Source organism: Strix aluco, chromosome 28, assembly GCF_031877795.1.
Source record: "Strix aluco isolate bStrAlu1 chromosome 28, bStrAlu1.hap1, whole genome shotgun sequence".
Lineage (NCBI taxonomy): Eukaryota > Metazoa > Chordata > Aves > Strigiformes > Strigidae > Strix > Strix aluco.
The window spans coordinates 6559714-6583833 of NC_133958.1; the positions used below are offsets into that span (position 1 = coordinate 6559714).

General features: G+C 66.4%; 1 protein-coding gene across 5 annotated transcripts in view; it reads right to left on the minus strand.

The window, feature by feature from the left end:
* Positions 1-24120, minus strand: part of FGFR1 (fibroblast growth factor receptor 1) — a 28728-nt gene that overhangs the window by 2108 nt on the left and 2500 nt on the right. Inside the window, exons 2-17 of one of the 5 annotated variants that reach the window (XM_074807992.1) lie at positions 19746-19954; positions 10443-10706; positions 9620-9703; positions 8950-9125; positions 7052-7175; positions 6151-6341; positions 4684-4828; positions 3158-3361; positions 2584-2728; positions 2338-2459; positions 2103-2213; positions 1765-1955; positions 1496-1618; positions 1265-1335; positions 650-787; positions 39-144 (exon numbers count right to left, since the gene is read on the minus strand). In XM_074807992.1, the coding sequence (XP_074664093.1) occupies positions 39-144; positions 650-787; positions 1265-1335; positions 1496-1618; positions 1765-1955; positions 2103-2213; positions 2338-2459; positions 2584-2728; positions 3158-3361; positions 4684-4828; positions 6151-6341; positions 7052-7175; positions 8950-9125; positions 9620-9703; positions 10443-10706; positions 19746-19836 (2286 nt within the window). In that variant the 5' untranslated portion in view covers positions 19837-19954. Of the gene's footprint in view, positions 1-38; positions 145-649; positions 788-1264; positions 1336-1495; positions 1619-1764; positions 1956-2102; positions 2214-2337; positions 2460-2583; positions 2730-3157; positions 3362-4683; positions 4829-5461; positions 5613-6150; positions 6342-7051; positions 7176-8949; positions 9126-9619; positions 9704-10442; positions 10707-19745; positions 19955-24120 lie in introns of all 5 variants that reach the window. The other 4 variants (XM_074807990.1, XM_074807994.1, XM_074807993.1 and 1 more) reach the window with 4 other exon arrangements.

Below are 24120 nucleotides of genomic sequence, written 5' to 3' on the forward strand. Positions count from 1 at the left end.
CCTGGGGTGGGGTGGGCGCTGGCGGGTGCCTCTCCTACCTGGTTGGAGGTCATGGCCACGATCCTGTCCAGGTCCTCCACCAGCTGCTTGAAGGTGGGTCTCTGGGAGGGGACGGCGTGCCAGCAATCCCGCATCATCATGTACCTGGGAGGGCGGGGGGGGGCGAGGGCTGAGCCCGGAGCGAGCGGCTGGGGCTGGGGACCCCCCACCCACGGGAGCAGAGCAGCACCCGGGGACGGCCGCTGGCACTCAGGGTGGGACCTGTGGCCAGCAAAGACGCTATTCCGGGGATTTAGGGCTAATCCCCTGCACAGAAGGAAGGGAACCCCCACCCGCCCTCGCGGGCGCTGGGAAGGACGCGGGGCTGCTTCGGGAGGAGGATGCACGGGGAGCTCAGCCCCTGTGCCGGGGCCACCCTGGGATTCGCTCCTGCGAGAAATACTGAAGGGAGGTGGTGACTGCTGCAGGCAGATCGAGCTGATGGGAACTGCAGGGGAAGCAACTCTGACCCTCTGCCCCTGCCCCCCAGGCTCCCGACCCCGCTCTGGCTCCGGGGGTGCAGGGAGGGGAAGCGGTGCTGGTCCCCGGCCGGGCGGGGGGTGTCGGGGTGCCAGCCTCCCCCTCCTCCCCAGCCCAGCGCCGCACTCACAGCTCGTTGGTGCAGTTGCTGGGCTTGTCCATCCTGTGACCTTCCTTCAGCAGCTTGAAGAGCTCCTCGACCGGCACGCCGGGGTAGGGCGAGCCGCCCAGCGTGAAGATCTCCCAGAGCAGGACGCCGAAGGACCACCTGCCCGGGGCAAACACAGGGCGGACGCTGGGGCACCCGGCTCCGTGGAGCTGACACCCCCGCGTCCAAGCTCTGGGTACAGCCGGAAGTCCGTTTCTGGGAGGGACAAGCACTAACAGCTTTGGTTCGCTCTGCAAGACAAACGAGTCCCAGCGCCAAACACAATTTGGATCCCAAACATTTCACCTGCCGACGCTATTTATATTTTCATTAAATTAAGTCGAATCGCACCTGGTGCTCTTCGCCACGACACCGAACCGTGTTCACCGGCGGGCGCTGGGCACTGCAGGACACGACCTCAGCGAGACGCCGTGAGGTGCCGGCAGCGACAGCGATGCCGGACGGGGTGGCCAAGAAGGGCCACGTCCCCCAGGTCACAGCAGAGTGCACGTCCCCCAGGCACCAGCGGGTTTTGTCTCCCCACCTCCCCCTGCCCCAGCCCATCTCCGGAGCAGGCGTCCTGCGGCTGCTACTCACACGTCGCTCTGGTGGGTGTATATTCGGTCGAACAGAGCCTCTGGGGCCATCCACTTCACCGGCAGGCGACCCTGGCACATGAGAAAACCCCATTGGTTCCGTGCCACCGAGACATGGAGGGATCTAGGGGGGGGACGACACAGCCCTGCACGGCCAAAGCATCCCCAGGTTGGGGTATCCCTGGCACGGGTTGGGGTATCCCCAGCCTGGCAAAGCCCCTTCACCACTCACGTTTGTTGTCTTCTTGTAGTAATCTATGTGGTGGATGTCGCGGGCCAGGCCGAAGTCAGCGATCTTCATCACGTTGTCTTCGGTCACCAGCACATTCCTGGCTGCCAGGTCCCTGTGGATGCACTGAGCGAGCGCGAGGCCGTCAGGTGGTCCCTGAACCCCCCGGATGCTTCCCCATGATGAAAGGGGCTGCGAGGGAAGGGTGCAGCCCCCCGCCGGGGCCAGCTGCCGGGCTCCCCATCCCACCACGGCCCCCGGGAGCTCCTCACCTTCTTGGAGGCCAGGTACTCCATGCCCCGGGCCACCTGGTAGGCGCAGGAGACCAGGTCCTTGAAGGAGAGCTGCTCCTCGGGGACACGGGCGGGGTTGTAGCAGTACTCCATGCCGGGGGGCCGCCGGGCTTGCAGGTACTCCCGCAGGTTGCCCTTGCTCGCATACTCCACGATCACGTAGAGGGGTCCTGCGGGGACGGTGGGGTGAGCAGCTGGACCGGGGAGCGGGGGGGGCTCCCGGCCCCGGGGGCACAGGGTTGGCCCCGTCCTGGCACGTGGACAGCAGGCGGGGGGGTGGCAGAGGGGACGCCCCCTCCCCGCTCGTGCGCTCTCACCGTCCTGCGTGCAGGCTCCCAGCAGGTTGATGATGTTCTTGTGCTTGCCGATCATCTTCATCATCTCCATCTCGGAGATGAGGTCGGACAAGTCCTTCTCTGTGGCGTCAGCTAAAGCAGCGGAGAAGGCAGCGGTCGGGGGGGGCCGGGCTGGGTTTCCCCCCATGTTGCAGACACCCGGCCCCAGCCAGGGCTGCGGCATCGTGCCAGGACCCCCCTTCTCGCCGCCACTTACACTTGAGCATCTTCACCGCCACCTTGGTGACGCGGTTTGGCTTGTCCTTGTCGAGGCCGATGGCTTCTGCCAGCACCACCTGCCCGAAGCACCCTTCTCCCAGGGGCTTGCCCAGGATCAGCCTGGCAGGGCAGCAGCTCGGTCAGCGGCACTGGCCAACGGCAGCGGCGGTGCCACCGTCCTCCCCCAGCCAGGCTGCTCCAGCGGCTCGTCCCGGGGGCACCAACAGCGGGGACGGACCCTCACCTGTCCCGGGGCAGCTCCCAGCGCGGGTCCTCGGGGAGCTCGTACTCGGAGACGCCGGCCAGCATGGGGGTGCCGCTGGAGGAGAGCCGCGAGGGCCGCACCAGCATCACGCCCGAGTTCATGGAGGAGCTGGAGTCGGCCGACACCTGCAGCGGGGGCCGTGGGTTACCTTCACGCAGCGCCCGGGGCCGCGGCCGGCCGCCCCCGCCGGGATGGAGATGCTGACCGGGAGCCTTCACGCCCCGACCCTGCCCACAGCCCCCCCTGTCCGCAGGCACGGGGACCCCTCAGCGCTGCTTCCACGTCGGACCCGGACTAAGTAATTTTTAATTAATTTCTGGCAGGTTGATATCACAAAATTGACAGCCCGGGGGTCCTCCTGTCTCCTCAGGGTGTAAAACACGCTCTTCTCCTCGGCGGAAAATCCTTCTGCGCCTCCTCATCGCCCTCGCCGTGCCACGGGGCTGCGGAGGGGCGCAGGGCAAGACGGTCCCGGGTCTCCCCCCACTCCACCCTCATCCAGAGCCTCCCCCCGGGAAGGGCAGTAGGTGCAAACAAACCCCCTCTCTACTTTCTGTTACCTGTCTGCGCAGGGGGATGCTCTTGGCCAGCTTGTGCACGGCCAGCTGGCTGTTGAAGTCCGTCTTCTTGGTGGTGCTCTTCATCTTGTAGATGATGACGGTCACCACCATGCAGGAGATGAGGAAGGCCCCGGTGCAGTAAATGATGATCTCCAGGTAGAGGGGGGACGTCATCATGGCCGGGGTGTCTTCAATAGCTGGGTCGGCGTGAACAGGCCGTTAGCCCCCGTCAGCCCTGTGCTCGGTGGGGACACGCTTTGCCTCGCCGGAGGCCTGGGGCAGCGCAGCAGGGATGGGTGGGGGGGGTGGGGGGGGTGGGCTGCCCGCCCACCCCACGCCTGGGGCTGGGGTCAGCTGAGAAAGGTGTGAAGGGGGCAGCGGTGCCTGCGTCCCTCGGCCGGGGCAGTGCCGAGGCAGCGGAGTTCTCCCTGCACCCCCCCGCAGGGATGGGGCATCGCGGGCACCCCCGGGGACGGGTCCCCTTCCCCGCTGCGGCCCTGGGAGCTGCAACCCCTCGGGGTCTGGGGGTCACCCTGAGCAGGGCGGGATGGAGGGGGCCGTCCAGCGGTGCCCGGGGCTGCGGGAGTCCCGGCGTTACCGGTAACGACTGGGGAGAGCTCGGGGCAGAGCAGCAGAAGCAGCTCCTGCAGCAGCGATCGGCCGTGGGACCCCCGGGCTGGCGGGGAGGGGGGTCCTGTCCCCCCGTGCCGTGGGGCAGACCCTGCTTTGGCAGCCGCCGTGGCAGGGGAGGTGTCGGTGCCGTGAACAGCTCCGAGCAGCTGCAGCCGTGCGGCACCGTCCTGCGCGGCCACAGACCGCGGTGAATCTGGGAGGGTGGGAGCTGCCACTGCCCCCCCCGCCCCCGGCAGCACCCCCATCCTGACCTCCCCAAAGAACAGAGCCTCAGAGAGAGGTGTGAGAGGGAGCCGAAGATTTCTGTCCCACCTCCGAGCACACCCGGCTGACAAAGCAGCAGCTGATAACGGGGAAAGTTTTTGGCTGGAAAGCAACAACCACGCAGCACCCCAAAAACTTTCCCGGCTGCAGTTATCAGGCTTTAGTCCGTGCAGCGTTGATGCCCCAGGAGCAGCATCAACGGGGACGGGGCGGCCGCTCCCCCGCAGCGCAGCAGAAGCGACACACAGCCCCGGCACGGGCCCGGCGCCGCAGGGCTCGGCCAGCCCCCCCGCAGGCAGCGCTGCCGGCACCCCCAAAACCCCGCTGCCCCCCTGCGCGGGCAGCGCTGGCCTCGCCCCGGGGCGCGGGACCGTCCTGCTCCAGCCGAGCAGCCCCTGGTTAAGCTCCCCCGGGTATGCATCGCCTGGGCCGGGGAGAGAGCAGGGGGCAGACCCCAATCGGGGGGCGGAGGGGGGGCACGGAGCGGGGGGACGCGTGTCCCATCCTGCTCCGGCTGACACTGCGCAGTGCCGGGGGGCAGGGGCTGGGGTGTGCTCTCTCCCTGACCGCGATGCATACGCTGGAAAGGAGGGAGGAAAGGGAGAGGAAGAGGAGTATATACCTTCGAGAACTGTCAACCATGCAGAGTGATGGGAGATCCCAATAGAATTACCCGCCAAACATGTATACTCCCCAGCATCCTCAAATGAGACATTCCTTAAGTGAAGGACTTCCATTTCTTTGTCTGTCGTGTTAACGCCAGCCGTCTAGAAGGAAAAATGGAAGCAAAAAACGGAGAAGCAAACGACATGAGATCTTCTGGGAAGGAGGCCAGAGAGGAGGGAGAGCCCAGTCTCATTTGCCAGACCCCCGGGGAGCAGACAGAGACCACTGCAGACCTGCTAGAGACCCTCGGGATGACCACTCATCCCGGCCGACCTAAGGAGAGGCTGGTTAAACCCTTCACCAAACGGAGTGTCCGGCCCATCTGAACATGCTGGCGATGGGCGACATGGAGAAATAACCCTCAGGCAGAGCCGGCCGGCTGGCTTGGGCGACACGGGGAGGCACGAGGACGGAGGGGGGAGGACGGAGACAGGAGGGTGGCGCGGACGGGGCGCCGGGCTGGGTGCGAAGGCACGGGCTGGCCCCACGGCGGCACCCGCAGGGACCCCCCAGGCCCCCGGGGCCGTGCCGGTGTCTGCGTGACGGGGTGGGAAGCACACAGGAGAAACACCGAGACACACACAGAGCACAAGACCTAGCCGGCCCCGCTGAGTATTTTTCCATGGCTTGTTGCACCAGAAACACAGCAGAAACAAGAGAGCCCAGAGTTTTGTTTTCCACCGCCGGGGACTGATGGTCCGAGGAAACACCCCGCCGGGCGTTCTTCCGATTACCTTTTGCCAGAGGTCTGGTGACAGTGAGCCACGCAGACTGGTTGGCCTCGCCAATATAATTGGAAACCTTACAAACATACTCCCCGCTCTCCGCCTCTGTCACATTATACAGGGTCAGCACCTCCGCATCAGAGCTATTAATCCCCGAGTGCTGGAACAGACCAACAACATGGAGTCACACCGACGCCGGCAGGAACGGCAGCGCCCGCAGCATCAGCACCGGGGCTGCTCCCCCCCGGCACCCGCTGCCGGGCGGGAGGGACGGGGCTGCGAGGCGGGGTCAGGGGGAGGCAGGGGCAGAGTCACGGGGCTGTAATCCTGCTCCCGCTGCCGCGCCGGGGCCGGTTTGCTCGCCACGGGTGCGCGGAGCGAGCCGCTCTCGCAGGGGCTCAGCTCCCCGACCTCCAGCGCCGTGCTCGCCCCCCGGGCTGGCCCCCCCAGCCCCCACGGCACGCGGCTTTAGGGTTTCGAGGGGATGGCGCTGCCTGTACGCGGCCAAGGGGCCGGGCAGCCCCCCCTGGGCTCCTCCGGGCAGGCTGGTGACAGCTCTGGGGCTGCAGCAGGTGACAGCCGGTGGCCCCCAGCCCCAGGCGGCTCCTCTCGCGTCGCCATCCCGCAGCGCTGCCACCGACCACCCTGCTCCTGCCCCATGGGGACACGGGCTGGGGCAGCCCGGCGTGCGGCTTTACCTTCAGGATCTGGACGTAGGGCAGGTTGTCGGGGCCGATCTTGCTGCCGTTCACCTCGATGTGCTTCAGCCACTGGATGTGGGGCTGGGGGTCGCTGTAGACCTTGCAGACAAACTCCACGTTGCTGCCCAGGGCCACCGTCTTGTTGGCGGGCAGCCCTGCCTGCAGGATGGGCCGGTGCGGGGACCGCTCTGCACGACCCGGGGAGACACGGCACCTTAGGACGGGGCTCGGGGGGGCTCTGCCCACGGGGAGCACCCTGCAGCCCCCCCCGCCATGCAGGAGGACCCCACACTGGGGTGGGCACCGATGTGTCCGGCAGAGCCGCGGCGTCCCCTTCCCCCAGGGACCCCGCAGCGGGGTGTGAGCAGCCAGGAGGGGCTGGGGACGGGGACAGGTGAAATCCCGGCGCAGGGACGGGGACGTCAGTACCTATGGGGGGGGTCAGAGGTCAAACAAACCTAACGAGGGCCCCGGCCGTTAACAAAGCGGCTGCCACTGTGGTGAGTCAGCATTAACAAACCCCTTTGTTCACCTCGCTGACTGTTCCCTTCAGTTTGCTCAGTGTAATCAAACTAAATCACATTTTTAATGGTTCATTTACTGGCATTTAGAGCAGCTCCACATGTGGAACTGCTCAGACCAGCCTTCCCAGCTGGGAATTATGGCTAATAAGGCGATTAGAAAAAGTTTCTGTCTGGTCTATGAAATTATTTCCACCACAATTAAAAATCCCCAGAATGGGTCGAGGTGAACCTTCCGCCTGGCCCGCCCGCGGACCTGCTGTGCCGCAGAGGTGCGCGCCGGGGCGCAGGGACGGGCAGCTCCTCGGCTCTGCAGGGTGCAGCACCTGCTCCTGCCCAGGGACCCGCGGGGACCCCCCGAGCCCTGCGCTCCTCACCCACGACATCCAGCTGGTAGGTGTGGTTGATGCTCCCGTATTTGTTCTCCACGATGCACGTGTAGTTGCCCTTATCCGACGGCACCACCGAGTCCATGATGATGCTCCAGGTTGCGTAGCGGACCTGGGGGTGCGGGGGATGACGACAGAGCCCGTCACGTGTGGGCCAGAGCACGCGAGCCCTCGTTCCCGTCAGAGCTGGCTCAGCCCCCCTGGCCCCCGCCGTACAGGCAGGACATAAATCTCCCTTTGAGGTCACCTTTCCCCTTTCCTACAGAGGGACCGTAATTGCTCCCAGCTGTCCCAGGACAGCCCCGCCACGGAGCCAACTGCGCCGAGAAGCAGATGTTGTGAGCCGAGCGTGATGGGCTCACCCGGCGTGCAGGGACACCCCTCTCCGGCGGCCCCCGCGTGCGGAGGGAACAGACCGGCATTGTTCCCCCGACGCCGCAGCCCGGGAAGAGCTGCCTCGGACCTGCGCTGCTCCCCACGGCCGGCCCCGCCGGCGAGAGGGCACCGTGCCGGGCAGCACGCGGCCTGGGCGTTACACACTGTGAACCCGTGGGTGCTGCTGACCGGGCACGTTTCCTCTGGGACGGGTCCCGGGGGGCTCAGCCGGGCTGGGAGCGCTCCCCAGGTCCCTCCCGGCCACGGGGCACAGGGATGGCTTTCCTACGCCCGGCCCCTGCCGCCGGCGGCTCTGGCTGCGGCTGCTCCTGGCGAGCCCTGCTGAAGTCCTGCTCCCCGCCGGGGCGGCTGCATTCCTCCCTCCCAGCTGGAAACTGGTTATTTCCACAGTCCTGCATTTCAGCCCCATTAGCTATCCAGGGCACTGCGCTGTCACTGCCCGGGGAGCTGCGGCACTGCCAGCAGCCCCTCTCCTCCCCGCCCGCGAGCCCGCGTCCCTCCCCGGGACGTGCTACGAGAGCTGTGACGTGGCCGCGTTCCTGCTGCGCATCCCTGGCACCCGGCCGGAGCCCGCGGCACGCAGGGCCACTGCTGGGTCCCGTCTCCGCGGGGCTGGACGGCGAGCGAGAGCCCAAAGCCGCAGCGCCCAGCCGGGCTGGCTCAGGGGTCCCACCCGGGGAGGCACCCACCGAGGGGTGTGAGCCCTGGGCAGGCTGCAGCCCCGCTCCAGAAAACTGAGAGAGATGGAAAAGGGGGACGGTGCCCCCTTGTAGGGTCACCCGGGCGGTCCCTGCAGCTGCCCCAGATGCTGGAGAAGTGTGGCCCCCCCTCTCCTTCGGGGAGGGATGAAGTTTGGGGGTCCGGAGCCGTGGGAAGGGGAAAGCTGAGCCCCCGTCCCGCTGTGGGTGCCGGGGAAGCAGCGCTGCAGCCACCAACCCGGCTCAGGGGGCAAATGCGGCCCCCGCGCGCGGGCCAGGGCACCCCCCACCCCAGTCCTGGTACCCCCAGGCTGCTGGTGCAGCTCCTGCCTCCCCACTGCTGGGCAACGGAGGGACTCTGCCACCCCCGCGGCCCCAGCGCCCGGGAGCCCCCGCGCCTGCCGGGACGCCCAGGCCCCTCTCCTCGGCGGGGGGATTAGGCGAAGGCTTCGCCCGCCGCCCCCTCCCCCAGAGGTTGAGCTGATGCAAACATGACCCAGAAGCAGGTCACTGCCCGAGGGCTCTTCTGCAGCAGGAATGTCAGAGGGGCCCATCTGCCCCCTCGGACTGGGGGCTCGGTGCCTCTTAAGCTGCAGAGCCCCTTCCCAGTCCTCCCCCTCCCCGCGCCGCCCCAGCGCGAGCCCTCCAGCCCCGGCCCCTCGAGGTGCACCCGGCCGGATTGAGCCCCGAGGCAGCTGCCCGCAGCATCCGCGCAGGCAGGGCCGGGCGCTGCCTCCCCATCGCTGCCTCGGGGTGTTGCCCCGCGCCGCCCCGGCCCCCCGGCCCCGGTACCTTGTACCCCCCGATGCGGTGGTCGGGTTTGAACTCTTTGCCGTTCTTCAGCCAGCGCAGCGTGGGGTTGGGCGTCCCGCTCGACGGACACTTGAATTTCACCGTTTTGGCGGCGGGGACAGCGTGGAGCTTCTTCTCCATCTTCTCGGGATAGGTCCAGTACGGAGCTATGGCCTCTGGGAAGCAGAGCAGTGGGGGCTCAGCATGGGGGGCCCCCGGCCAAACCCACCGGGGCTTCAGCCACGGGCAGCTCCGGCATTTTGCTCCTGGTTTAACGCCGAGGATGCCCAGGGCAGGGCTGAGCTGGGAAGCCGGAGAGGCGCAGGCAGCTGAGCCCAGCTGCTGCAGGGGGGGAGCTCCCGGGCACGGGGTGTTATCTGGGAGTCGGGGCCATCCCTTGCGAGGTGTGTGCTCAGCACAAGTGGCTGCAGCAGCAGGTACCCTGACGTACCCGTGCTGGCGCGTCCCCTCGCTCTGACCAGCCCGGGTGCCCCCAGACCTGCTCCCTGCACCGAGCCCTCGCCTCTGCCGGGTGCCCTGGGCTGGAGCAGGACGCCCTGAGCACCCTCATCCGCCTTGCTCTGTCCCTGGGTGATGCTTGTAAGTGCGCCCAGCTTCCCCTCACCCCCCAAAGGTCAGCACCAGGGCCAAACCCATCTCGCGCACGTACGGTTGGGCTTGGTGTTATCTGCCTCCTTCTCCTCCGAGGAGGAATCATCTTCGTCGTCGTCATCCTCCGCGGAGGGGAGCGCATCTGCAAGAGAAGAGACGGCCCAGCTGAACGTCCCTGCCTGACCCTTCCCGAGCGGGGCCGGTCGGGGACCGCAGCGTCGCGGGGTGGTGGCGTGGGCCGGAGCCCCATGGGGCAGTGCTGAGGCGGTGGGGGGGTGCGGGGACCCCGGGCGCAGGCTCCGCATGCCCCCCCCGCACAGCCCCACTGGTGGTGCCAGCCGTGTCCCGCTGCTCACAGCCCCTGCCCATCGCAGAGCGATTCGCCCCCCGAGGTGGTTTCGGAGCTCCATGCCGCGTGCCCAAGCACGGCTCCTCGCCCCGTGCCCGGTGCCACCAATCCCTCCGGGGCAGCCGCCGAGACCCCGCGGGCACAGAAGCGCCCCAAGCCTCGGCAGACGCTGCCCGGCCTCGAGCGTTCCTTCTTCTCCAGCCTCACGCTCCGTCAACGCCAGCGTGGCCCTCGGCTCGTGCCCAGCGTGTGCCCACGCCCGTGGGCAGCCCCGCAGCCCCCCCCCAGCCCCATGCAGACAAACGATGCGACAACCTCCAGCCACATCTCCCTGCACCGCAGCAGGTCACCGCACCGCGCCCGGCAACTCCTCCGGGCACCCCCAAATCACGGGTCCGCCCCGAACTCACCGCGCAGCCGGACGGATCCGCGCACGGCGAGCATGCAAAGGCGTGCGGAGGCAGCCTGCTCCTCGCTCCGCAGCCCGGCCGCGGGGCTGCCCCTGCCCTGCGCACCCAGGGCCGCTACGAACCTGAGACGTTCACGGAGAAGTAGGTGGTCTCGCTTCCCGAGGGGCTGTTGGTCATGCAGGCATAGAGCCCCGAGTCCTCGGGCACCGCGTCCCTGACCTCTACCTCCTCCCCGGTAATGCGCGTCCGGTTGTTCTCGGCCAGCTGGACGCCGTCGCGCACCCAGTTGATGCTCTGGACGTCATCCCTCAGCCGGCAGCGCAGCTGGAGGAGGTCACCGGGGTGGGCCGAGTAGGACTCCACTTCGATTTTTGCTTTGGGCAGAACTGGAGGAGTTAGGAGAGAGAAGAAGAGAAAAGAGAAAAAAAAAAAAAAGCAGGAGAAAAGAAATAGAGACCAAAGGAAACCATGCTGCTGCCGCCACGGCTCGCTGTTAATGAGGCGACATGCGCTGCTGGGAAGCTCTGGCGGCGGAGCGGAGGGGAGGCAGAGGCACAGGCTGCGAGCACCCCAAGCAGCACCAAGCGCTTCGCCCCCCTGGGTGGGGAGTTCAAGGCCACTCACCGCCCCCCCTCGATCTCTTACTAAGTGCTGCTTGGCCCAGAGGGAGCCAGCTGCTGCAGGGGCCTTAAAATGGGGGAGAAACAGGCAACTGGAGACATCCCAGGCAGCGCCAACTGCTTGGGCAGGACCCAGCCTCTCCCAGGAGCATCCCAAATCCCTGCTCGGCTCTGCCGCTGCGCAGGGGTCCCGGGGTCCCCCCCACTGTGAGCGGGCAGCCAGCGAAGCAGGCCAGGGGCCCCACGCCACCGGGACCCCCACCCCAGTTAGAGCGCTTCGGGGCAGGCAGGCCGGGGCAGGAGGGGGCTGCGGCAGGACAGCAGGCAGGGCAGCGAGGGGCTGCGAGAGCGGCGTGGCCGGGAAAGGTCGGCCCAGGGGAGCTCCGGCGCAGCAGGTGCCGGCCACGGCGTTCCCGTTCGCGGCGACGCTGGGCCGGGAGAGCTGCAGCTGCTCCCCGATGCGACATTTGTGTGAGCGGCACAAAGATCCTTTCTCTCCATCCCGCTGCCGGGCGATCTGGCCTCTCCCAGCCCTGGTCGTGCAGATGCGGCTCCGTCCTCGCGCGCTGCCCTCCACCCTCTGCGGCGGCAGCTCTCCTGGTCCCGGGGCTTGGTGCAGGCAACCCGGTTTCAAACCAGCTCTTCGAATGTCGCAGCCCGAGGGAGGCTCCGGGCCATTGCAGCGCTCCCTGCGACGGGGCGGACGCAGTGTGAGCGGCGCAGCTGGTGGGTGCGGCGCCGGGTCCTGAGCGCTGCCGTGGGCACTGGGCGAAGGGGCTCATGGCGCAGCCGCCGCTCTCGGGGGCCGGGGCTGCTCGGCAGCCTCCTGGGAGGAAGCACCGTGATTCCAGCGCAGCTCCGGGCCGGTGCCAGGCCAGCTTCAGGCGGGCAGGAGCTGATGGGGCCACGGGGGCACGGCTGAAGGTCTCCACTGTGCAACTGCTCCGTATCAGGGGGGCTGGAAAATCCCAACAAACCCCACTCAGGCAGAAACGGTCTGGAAATGTTCAAACTTCAGCTGAACCACAGCTCGAGGGCCGTCCCTGCCAAGGACCGAGGGGCTCGCAGCCCACAGGCACCGTACGCCGGCCACGGGGGCCAGAGCAAAGCCACAGCTCTCCCTGCGGACCCACGCGGCCCCCGGCGAGGAGCGAAAGAGCCGCTAATTGCGAACGCCCAGAGCACCCGAGGGCGCGCCGGAGGGGCTGGCTCGCTGCAGAACGAACGCGCGTCACCACCCTCAGCTCCCGGCACCCTCCGAGCCAGGCGAGCGCAGCCTCTTCCCCCGCCTGCACAGACCCCAGCGCAGCCGTGGAGCCACTCGTCCTGGGCCCAGCAGCTGCCGAAAGCCGGCACGGGGTCTCTGCCCGCATTACACCCCCCATCTGAGCCGGCGCAGGCAGGGAGCGCGGGCTGGCAGCGGGCAGTGCGGGGCCGGGGCCCTCAGCAAGGCACCGCTCCCCCCAGGACCCACCAGCGGCTCCCACCTGCCAAAAATGAAAGCTCAGCTCTTCAGAAACTCCCATTCACCGCATCGTGACCTGCCCTTCGCTTTCTGGCCGCTTTGTTTTTCCTCGTACTGGTGAGAAGCTTCACAGGGAAAACATCTACGAGCAGCTCGAGAGTTTCTCCTTTTTTTTTTTTTTGCTTAGCACTCGAAGGAAAACACCGTGCTGGGGAAAGATTCACGTTCCTCAGCTGCTAGAAGACCAAAAGCTCCAGATCCATCGATAAGAGGTTACAGAGCATTTTAAGGTGGAAGGTGAAGACTGGTGGGAGTCCCCGGGGTGGCGGGGGAAGGGTCTTGCTTTTGCAATCCTGTTTTCCCCGTTTTTCTCTCGCAGCCTCACAGGACGGGCACTTCTAGTAGCTCTGATTTGTGTTTCAAGTGATTAGTCACAGGCGTCTTCCAGCGCACACAATGCAGCAGTGATGTCTGTCTGAACACCCCAGGACTTGGTCACACAATGTCCTCCTGTCCGTCCCGATCCCCTTCTCAAACAGAGCAAGGTCAGCGAGCGATAAACAGCCACGAAAACCCAAACCGACGCGAAAACGCGGCGCTGCCGCCACAGCCAGATCTGCCCTTATCTCGCTCCCTCCACCCCCGCCGCACTCAGGTCTGCCCCTCCCCACGCACCGATGAACTCCTTCCTTATCGAACATAAACTCATTCCTTATCGAACAGAGGAACCTGCAGAAGGTGGCTGGAGCTGCCGGGGACCCCCACTGCCCACAAACGTCCCCCAACATCCCTGTCCCCCCACACGCCGGCACACGAGGAGCCACACGCAGGGCCGGGGTCTGGTGTCCCACGGCCGCGGGGTCCCACCACGCTGCGACTGAACCGATGCTGGGCCGGGATCAAAACCCCGCCACGGCCCAAGAGCTCGTCTGGGTCACCTCTGCTCCGAGCGGGCCCCGGGGACGTCCGCGGGCTCCTGCCATCAGTTCGCCTGGAAAGAGCTGCGGGGAGGGAAGCTCCTGCCAGCCCTGTCACCTCTCTGACTGGGGAGGGGGTGGCCCAGGGGTAGAAGATCTCTGGAGGGAGGAAAAACTTTGAGCCACCCCAGTCAGAGACCGGGGCTGGGGGAGGCAGCGCCCTGGGCTGCGGCGGGTCCCTCCCTGCGGGCGCAGCATCGCGCGGGTCCCCGGGCACCCCCTGCGAGGGCCACCGGTCCTTCGGGCCATGGAGCCCACTGAGGAGCCGGGGCAGGCGGGGGCTGGGGGTCCGCCGGCGTGTGGCCAGGTCGCTTTTCAAAGGCAGCACCCCCCTCCCCCAGCCCCTCTGTTTTACATTAACAGCATGACCGGGGAGGCGTCGGGGGTGTCGGACGGGAGAGGGGAGGCCGAGGGCGAGGCAGGATCCTGCCCTTTGGTAACCCAAAGCACATCTCTGGCACTCGGGGATAAGGCGGAAAACGCAGCATGGTGGGAACGGCCTGAAAACGAATTCACAGGCTAATGAGCATGTCCAGGTTGGCTCACCCTCCGGGCGGGAGCGGGGCTGGGGCAGCCCGCGGGCTCGGACCGTGCTGCTGTGGGGTGGCCGGGGCGGGCAGACAGCGCCGCGGCCACCGGGACGGCCCTGCCAGCACCGGGGCAGCCCGGCTCGCTCGGCTGCCGACGCAGACGTCCCCTCGGAAATGAAGCCGCTCTGAAACCGGGGATGGCAGCAGGAGCCGCGCGGTCCCGGCTGCCCCTCGCCTGGGAGCGGCGGGAGCCGCGGTACCGCCGTGTCCTCCGCGGGCGGTAATTAGGTCCGAGCCCGTTTGATCACCGGACTCCGTCAGCCTGAAACATCTCTTTCTCATGTTCTGCTTTTCTGAAACCTAAACCGAGGCACCAGGTGCAGCCCCTCCGCGGAGCCACCGGCCCGGCCGCGCTGCGAGCGAGCCCCGAGCAGGCCACCTCAGCAAAAGTTTAATCAGCCAGACAAACGCTTGGCTCTCCTCCCCGGGCCCTCGCCCGCCCTGGCGCTGCACAACCAGGCTCTAAGTCACCCCGGCTGCTCCCAGCATCGCACAAAGGTCGGTCGGAGCTGGGCAGTGCCCGGGGCGGGGGGGATCCCTCTCCCCAGCACCAGCCGGGAGCTGCACGGCTGCAAATCTGCTTCCAGACCCGTCCGAGCACATCAGGGCAGTGGTGAGGAGAGCAAACGAACCCCCAGCAGCGCCCGCTGCTCGCCCGCCTGCAGAAAGCAGCAAAACACACATTAGATTTGGCACATCCGAACTATCTGCTGTTCCCTTTTTAACTTAAACGCTCCAGGCCGCGGAGGCAGCACCAGCTCCCTGGTCTGGATCCCAGCGGGCAGAGCCCCGTCCCGGCGCAGCGGGGACACCGGGAGCCCGCGGGGAGCCCCGACGCCCCGGGCGAGGTGAGGGGCAGCTCCGGCCCCCGCGGCTTGCGCCTCCGCTTTCAAACGAGCCCGAAAAGTAGATGCACGCTGCAACGGCCGGAGCAGCCCGCCGTGGTTTTATTACTTTATTCCAGCTTTGAAATGGAACCGAAAGCGGAGCCGAGAGCCGGCCAGATGGAGAGTGTCACCAAGTGCGTATAACTGTCACCGGCACCCCCGGGGCTGGGGATGTGGAGCGGCAGCCCTGGGGAGGGCAGCGGCACAGATTAACCTTCCAGCCCCCCGCTCTCGGTGCCCCCCCGGCCTGCAGCCCCCCGGAGCGGCGGGAGCTGCGGGCTGGGCCGGCGATGGCAATAAAGCGGCCAACAAAGCGGCGCGGGGACAATGCGGGTGGGGGGCGCGGGGCCGAGGCCGCCGGTTGCCCTGGAGACCCCAGCGGGGCTTTCCGAAGGTATTTCCTGAAGAAAAAGCACACACATGCCCGGCAGCCCCGCTAATCCCAACAGGAAGCGCTTACCGGGACGTGGGGATTGGCTTCTTTCTTATTTAAAAACCTCCTCGCCCTGCCGCCCCCCACCCCAGCCAGCAGCATCCCTGCACCCCGGCTGCTCCCGGGGGGATGCACTGACCCGGTGCCCCCTCCCCGGGGAAAGCTGCAGCGGGGAGATGCCAGTGGGCGAGCGTCAGGGGCTCAAGGCACCCACGGCTCTTCCGGGAGGGCTCAAAGCACCCACATCTCTTCCCGGGGGGGCTCAAAGCACCCAGGGCTCCTCCTGCCCAAGCCAGCCCAGAAGGCAGCCGGCTTCTCCCCACCCTCCGGTCCCCAGATGCTTCCTCGGGCAGGGAGAGAGGATTTACTGCTCCAGGCACCCCCGATCTTCCTCCCTCGCCTGCACGTCAAATGAAGCAGCACTTAATTAACAGGCGTGTTGGTAGTTTGCAAAGCTGTCAGAATAAATCCACCCTTTCCCCCCCCCACCCCTGGACACCCCCAAACACACTCGGAGCTCTGCAGCAGCGAGGAGCCCTCAGGGGCAGCGGCTCGGGGCACAGACCCACTGCCTCCCGCCGGGGGGGGGGGGGTCCTGCCCATCCCGGGGGGCACAACCCAACACCCCAACCCGAACCCATGCCTGTGGCTTTTGGCAATGACCTCTGGCTTTGCCTGGGCCCTGGCTCAGCACCGGCAGTTTGCCTTCCCCTCCCCACATCTCTCCTGAGCAGCCCCGGGCTGTTGCACTTGGGGGGGGCTCAACAGCCAGGCAGCCCCCAGACACCCCCTTGCACCCCCCTCGCGTGGCTACGCAGCCCAGGCTTGTGGCAGAGCGCTGCCGCTTTTCCCAAAGACTCATATTTCTTTTTTTCCTCCTCAATTAAGGGCCGGAGTGACAGCATCCGAGTGGAAAGGCGGGAGGCGGGGAACAATGCCGGCTCAACAGGCTGGGAGGGGAAGGCCGGCAGCGGGATGCCCCAGAGGAGCGGGGGGCTGAGCGGCTGCAGCAAGCAGGGTCTGGGGGAGCGGAGGGCTGGGAGGTGTGAGCGGGGGCTGCTGGGCCCCCCCCCCCCGAGCTCTGGTAACGATCCTGGGCCGCTGCCATCAACAGCAAAACGCAGGAGGCTCCACGGCTTGGCCGGGGGTCCCCAAGCTGCTCCAGCGAGGAGTTGGCTACTCCAAACCTGGGGCTCCCTGGGGCAAGGGGCGGGGAGGCACCGAGAGCTGCAGGAACACGGCGGGGGGGGCTGGACGGCGGGATATGGGGAGCGGGGGACAAAGCTGAGGGTGAGCAGCCCACCCGGGGAGCAGTGGGGACCCCGGCTGTGCTGCCTCTGGGGAGGCCGGGGCTGGTGGCCACACGTCCCAGGCTACAGCGGTGCCCAACAGCCCCAAACATCCTCCCTGATGGAGGGGGGGGCGCAGATTGTACCCCCCAGGTTCCTCTCAGTGCTGAGCGAGTTTTGGGGAGCAAGCAGGGGGCGGCAGCACAGCCCCACACTCCCAGAGCTGCCGGGCTTTTGGCGCCTGGGGGCCCGGAGCAAGAGCCCCCGGCTGAGCTGGGCATGACAAAGCCCCGGGAGCCAGGGCCCCTGTGAGCCCCGCAGATGGGGCCGGGGGGAGGTTAAGCCTGTGGCCAGCTGGGCGGCCAGCGGCGGCCCCGGGAAATGGGGCAGCCCCCCCTACAACGGGGGCTTGGCTGCACAGGGAGGTGGCTGCAGCCCCGGGGGTCCTCTGCCAAACCCCCCCCCACCCCGCTCTGGAGGGCAGATGCATCCCTCAGGAAAGTGTCTGCTGCACCGGGGTGGCTGTGGGGGCTCAGCGTGCCCCAAGGCAGGGCCCCCCCAAGTCCTGGGACACAAAAACCTGCTCGGCTGCTTTGCACCCCCAGAGCCCCCCAGGCAGGGATGAGGCAGACCCCGAGCGGTGGAAATGCCTGAACAGCGGCGAGGACAATAGCAGACAAGGAGAGAGGAAAAAAATCCCCTCGGCAATTTTCTGCAGGTTTCTATTTAACCTGAAGACAAAGACCGGCTTTGTGAGGGAGGGCGATGGAGGTTGCTCATGGAAATTTCTTGGCTTTTCCCTTTAACTAGGGGTTTTTTACCACCTCCAAATTTAGGTAACTATAAAATGCAGTAAGTGCCCATTAATATTTTATTTGCTGCAGATTTTTCAGTAACAGGAGTGAGCCCCTGACAAAGGCAGAGTTCCCGAGCCCCCTCCCCACGCCACGAGGAGAGGCGGGCCGGCGATTGAAAATCCTCCTCCGCAGCGAGGCAGGGGCCGCTGGCCGGGCGCGGGGGATTACTCGCTCCCTGAGAAGGGAGCTTAGCTGCCTCAGAACCGGGAGTAAACTGAAACCCCATAAACATCCAGAACAAAGTCCGGGAAAGCTGCTGCCTCCGCCACGGAGGGGACCCGAGTGCGGCCGCCGCTGCCCCCCGGCCGGCACGGGTGATGCTGGGGAGCTGGCAGCGATGAGGAGGAGGAGGAAGGACACTGAACCCGGCCCTGGGGACACGATGCTCCACGGCGCGGGAGCTGAACCCCCACGCACACCCCGCGGGACCCCAAAATCCCCCAGGGACGGAGCAGGTGACCTGCAAGGTGCCGGTGGCACGGCCCCGGCCACGGGTCCTGGCCCAGCACCGGCTCTTCCCATCCCGCGTGTCCTGCCGGGAACATTTTGTTCCCACCAGCCGGCCCCGGAGCCAAGGGACGGACTCAGCCCCAGCCGGGCTCCTGCTGTGGCACTAATTGGGCCGCCCTGGTGAGAACCGTGTCGGGAAACGTTTCCAGAGGTTATTGTTAGCCCTGGCATGAGGCTGGCGAGGAACCAGCTCCCTCCTCTCCAACCTCTCCTCCTCCACCGCCGCCGCCTGACGCTGCTCCCCCAACCCTGCGGGGGCTGCAGGGCTCCTCGCGTGCCCCAAACCCCGCCTTTGCTCAGATTATTCCTCGGCCTGGACACCCCGACAGCTTTCCCCACGCGATGGCCGGGGCCGCCAGCGCCGCTCTCCCGGCAGCACAAGAGCCATCCTCACCCCAAACGCCACCAGGAAACCTCTTCCAGAAAGAGCAATCTCCGGAGAAAAACATGTTTACCGCTGTCAACCGCGTTATTTACAGAAGCGGGGAGTAAAGTGCCAATGGAAAAATCTCGGAGATGGTCCCGGTGAGCGATGCTCTGCCCGGGCTCCTCCCCGGCGACCACGCGCAGCTCCAGCCTTCTCCCGGGCCGGATCTGTGAGCCGGGTACCTGCTGCCCAGCCCGCGGCGTGTTTCCAGCCAGGATCACCCGTCGTCCCCCACCGAGGCCGGTGATGGGCCCCCACCCGCCGCAGGGTTCGCTCGCCGGTGCCAGCTCCCGCCCTGCCCCAAGCCCTGAGCCGTGAAGGGACCGCGGGCATGGGGAGCGTGGCTGTCGGCCGGGGTGCCCCGCCGTGCCCATGCCGGCACCACCAGCAATCAGCCTCTCAGGGTTTTGGTGGGAGGGAGAGGGAAGGGGGAGCGAGTCTTAAAAAGAAAAGCAGTACCCCTCAGACCAGACATTCTTGGGTAATTAAAACCAAAAGGCAGTAAGTCAGAAGTCCTGCGCCGGCGCTGCCTGGTCTGTTTATTCTCTGCCTCACCGAGGGGAAGGCCAAGGCTTTGAAATGCTGGAGCGGTGCTTTCTGTCGGGGCCAGCTCTCTCCAGGGCTGGGTGACCCCCTCGCTCAGCCCGTCCGAGGTGCCTCTCGGGGTGCCACCGTGCTCTGGAGCTTTGCAGGGCCGTGGCAGGAGCAGACCCCCAGCCTGCCCGTCGCGGGCCACGAGCCCTTGCAAGGCTTTTTGAGGAAAAGCGAGGGGGATGCCCTCGCCTGGGGCTGCACCCCCAGCGCCAGCGACACCTCGCAGAGATCAGGGCTGCAGGAGCATCCCCCAGCCGGGAGCCACGCTGGAGCATCCCGGGGGTCTCTGGCACCCTGCACCCAAACCCTGCTGAGCCAGAGCAGCCCCGTGTCAACCAGGGCTGGGGGAAGGATCCACACACGCCTCGGGTGGCAGATGGTCACGGGGAAGCAAGTGCTGGGACACGCAGTGACCCCCCGCCGGGCACACAGCGCCCGGAGCTTCGTATCCTTCTCCAAACCGACAACGTGGGGTTTTGCCACAATTTCCCTCCAGGTTTAAAACATCCGTGGGCAATGCTGGAACCACACACACGCTTTCTGTGCCCACGAGAACTGCTCTCGGCAGACAACCTGCGCCATGTCCCCACGGGCACCGGCCGGCAGCTCCCTGGTAGCCCAGTGGCCACGTGGCACCGTGCTGCTGCCAGGGACGTGTCTCTGCCCCGTCTGCGGGGGGAACCGGCCGTCTTATCGCCAGAAGAGGATCGCAGAGGCCGAGGCAGCAGGGAGCCTCTCCCGACCGACCCGCGCTCGCGGCGGTTTGCTCGTCTTACCTTGGTCGGGCAGGGTGGGGGCCGGCCTGGCAGCTGAGAGCGCGGCTGTGACCAGCACAGCCCAAAGGATGAGGCACCGCCAGGCAAACATCCCACTGCTGCGGCTACTGCTCGGCGACTGGGCTCCGCAACAACCACTCCATGGGGACCCCGGGCTGGCCCCGGGCGGGCGCGGGGGGGGTCTCCGCCGGGCCGTCAGCCCCTCCGAGCTGCGAAGGAGGAAAGCAGAGTCAGGGCAGGGCGAGATGCACCCCCACATCCCGCCATCCAGCCCGCTGGGTGCGCAGCGCCGCGGGGGACGTGCTCGCCGATGCAGGCGATGCTCCTCGAGCATCCAGCCCCCACAGCGGGATGTCCCCGGACCCGCCGCGCCGCCTCCCCGCGGACCCTCCGCAGCCCGAAGCGACCCAGCGCTGACTGGCAGGGTTATGTTTTCCTGCATAAAAGCGCTGATGTGTCGAGAGCAAAAGCGCTGGCGAAGCAGAATCGAATGCAGCAAAATTTCCCAGAACGGTGGGAGAAATTTTCAAACTCCGGTTAAAGGAAGGGAGGTTTCTGCTCTCCTGCTTTCCCCTTTCTGCACTTAGTTCGTGCTGGAAAGAGGAATTCCCATACAGATCAAAACGCCACAAAATTTTTGAAAGAAAGACCCCCTTGGCCCAGGCTGGGTCATGGTGGTGCAGCAGCTCCCAGAAATGTCTTCGTTTCCTTTACCTTTTCTCAGATGAAAAATAATCTCAAAACCTGGCCAAGTTCTGTGGGACAGGAGAGATGTTTCTGCTGGGCTCTGATGGCCACTTCTCCCCTCCGTGAGCACACCTGCAGGCAAACCCCCTCCTGCCTCTCTCCCTTGTTTCCACACCATCTTCTGCCCCAAAAACCCCAGGCAGTGGCGGGACCCAGCCCGGGACCTCCCGGGGCTCCAGGACCAGCAGCACCTCGTGCTGCTGCAGCTGACCCAGGCCTTGGCTGTGTCAAATTCCACACATCCAGACCAAAATCCGCCATCCACGACGCCGTGCACCCTCCGTGCAGAAACTGCTGCAAACCCCAGCCCCCTGCACCCGCTATAGGATCTATAGGGCACGCACGCAGCCACCCCCGATGGAATGGCCTTCCTGGAGCCGAAGGGGTTACCCGGTGCCTCGGCCCCGCTCCCACGTGCGGCAGATTCTCTTTCCACCGACAGCTGTTTTCAGAGCAGCCGTTTGGGGAGAAATCCCCTGGCTTCCAGGGCCAACACTGCAATTCGCTCTCGTCCCTGCCAGCTCTCACGCTGGGCTCTCCAGCCCCCCGTCCCCACGGGTCCCCATCCCCTTCCCCTGCCAGGGGACCGCTCCGTGCGGGGAGGCATCGGAGCTGGGTTCTGGCACAGGGAGACCCAGCGGAGCCCGATCCCGGCTCCGGCTGCCCCGGGGATGTGCCCTCCACAGCCCTCCTCCCTCCTTCCCGGCGCGCTGGGAGCGCCGAGCTCTGCCAAAACACATTCGAGGGGGACGCTGGAGCCAAAGCCCAAGCCAGGCCGCCCCTGGCCAACTGCTCCCAGCGGTGTGGACGCGAGCAAACCCCCGCGCTCCACCCCCGCGCTCCACCCCCGCCACACATCTGCGCCTCGGCGGGAGCTGGGATGGAGGTCCCGACACCGGCCGTCGTTAATCATCCCTCCGGGCTTTGCCGAGGAGCTGGCCGCCGAGATCCCTGCCCAGTTAATTGCACAACCCCAGCACGGCCGTGCTGGCCTGGCCAGGGTGATGCTGGCCCAGGACCGGCTGGCGGCAAATGCTCTGGGAGAAGTGCAAGGACCAGGGCGGGGACCGGATGATACCGTCCCCGAAGCCCTCGTCCAGGCGCCGGCAGCCAGAGGTCTTCCCCAGGGCGCAGCCGTACCTCCCTGCCCCACCGAGCATCCCGAGCTCACCCCGATCCTCGGACTCCCCGAAGCCCCGTGCCGAGCTGTTCCCGACCTGCCGCGTGAACAGGCGCTTCCCTTTGCCACGAGATGCCTGTCTAAAGTATGCGCTGTTAAAAACAGTGAGTAATAATTCTAGTGAGTAATAAGCCGCTACTCATCCTCCCCACACGCTCGGCCTGTCAGAGCTCCGCACACCCCAGCCGCTGCCTCTCCTGTCCCAGAGAGGGAGCGAGACCCTTCACTCCCCTTGCCCCAGGTGCCGGCTTTTCCCTGCTGATGAGCAGCCGCCAGCCCCAAAGGGCTCCCGTTTAACACCGGGTGCTGCCCGGGGAGCTCAGACCCCCTGAACAGCCTCTGCAGCCCAAGGAACCCAGCCAGGGTGCAGGTCTGGGGGCTCCGGCTGCCTCCTTCCTCCCTGCCCCAACTGCTCTGGCCAGCGCAGGAGCATTTGGGACCCAAAATATTGACACAAGCAGTCGGGCAGGGAAAAGTGGCACCCAGCAAACACCGGCGTTATCTCTGAGCTCCAGCGCGCCCAGGCGCCAGGCAGCACGCTTTAAAATAGTTATTGAATGTTAACAATTTATCAGGGTTTGGAAGGGGGAGGTGGAATTCTTCGTGGAAAAAAAAAAAAAAAGTCTTTGGTATTTCTGGAAATTATTTTCTGTCTCTAAGTGGTTTTGTTTATTGACAGCACATGCTCCCCGGAACATGCCCTAATGCGGAGCGTCTGCGTGGGCCTCCCGAGCCGGCCCCGTGCCGAGGAGAGGGAGGGATGGAGGGACGGAGGGAGGGGAGCGCTGCGCCTCCAGAAGCGGCAGTTCCTGAAAAATGAGTCAGTGCTGGCTCGGCGCACAGCAAAGCCCTTCTCCAGATACACCTCGGAGCAGGCGCCTTCAGCTGATTCAGGGGCTCGACAGCAGGATATTTCCATGGCGTAGGGATCACTCGGCGGCAAAGAGCTGCCCCGCGGCCCGGGAGAGTCACCGGGAGGGAGAGGGAGGGGGGCACGCGTGCCAGGAGGCAGAGGGATCGCCCGACCCCTGTGTGGCTTTGCTGGAAGGCAGACGGGCACAGGGACGCATCCTGCGCACGGGGCTCAAACCAAGCACCCTGCCTGCTCCCCCCAGACAGGCTCGGCAGCATCCCGGGAATCCCGGTGTTCAGGAGGAGCGGGTGCTGAGGGGAAGGGGCAGCGCAGACCCTTCCCTCCTCCCCAGGGGAAAAGGGAGCCCAGTGACCCCCACGGCACCTGCTCCCCCCCCCAGGGCTCCTCTGCGCCCACTCGGGAGGCAGCGGGAGCGCGCTCCTACCTGTGCAGACAACGGCATGGCCCTTCCCCGCCTTTGTACAGCTTTTATATAAATCCCAGCAGGAAACCGTTCGCTCAGGAGGCCGGCGGCTCCAGTGGGGTGGGTCTCCTGCTCCCGCCGGGCACCGGCCCCGCTCCCCACGGCCCCGGCACGCTGCAATTTACTGCTCAGGGGTGGATTCAAACAACTAAAAATGGAAGCAGTAAGAGAGGAGCCAGGGCTAACTGCCCCTCCGAGACCTGCCCCCGAGACTGCAATTACAAGTGGCTGCTACACCCACGGAGCTATTTCGGGGCGGTGACGGGCGCCCCTGTGCCCACCTGCGCATCCTCCCGGGGCCACATGCTCCCCGCACACCCGGGCGTCGGGGAAGATGCTCTCACACGCCGCCTCGGCACGCCCGAGCGTTCGGGAGAAGCAGCCCTTGTGCAACCTGTCGCCCCTGTTGTCCTCAGGGACCCCGAGAGCTGCACTTTGGCCTCTCGCCTCTCCCACGCCCGTGAGTCACTGGGCTGAGCTGTCCCGGGGACGCAGCACAGGACGGGACCTTCCACGCTCGGGCAGCCGCCTGTGCCGAACGTTTCTGAGCTGAGTGGAGCGGGGAAGCCCCTTCCTGTCCCGCGGCTCATCCCCAGGAATCTGTGCAAGGTGCCAAAAGCAGGAGCCGGCGCCGGAGCAGGGTGCCCGGCTGGGGCACCCGGGGGTTGCGATGCTGTGCCATCCCGCGGGGACCCCCCGATCTGATCCCCCCCTGTGCTCACGCTGCCGGCTGGGATGGGGGGGTGGCTCTGGTGGGGCTGGGGTGGCTCTGGACCGGGGCAGCTCGGCCACCGCCTCCCCGTCGGAGCAGAGCTGGCCCCTGCAGCACCCACCACGTCAGAGAGTCCCAGGCAGGCGAGCGCCAGGGTGCCTCGGTGCCAGCCACCAGCGTGTAACGCAGCAGCAGAAAAACAACCGGGCAAGGCCAAATTCAACAGGGAGAAGAATCCCAGGTCTGCAAGGCTTCAGGAGCCCGCAGTGGGGGCTGCACCCATCTGGGGGCCACGCGTCCCTCGGGGTGGGGAGGGGGTGACCTTGCCTGGCACAGACACCCTCCAGCTCCAAAGTACAGAAAGGAGACTCAAGTTTTTCTCTGAGGCTCAAGACAAGC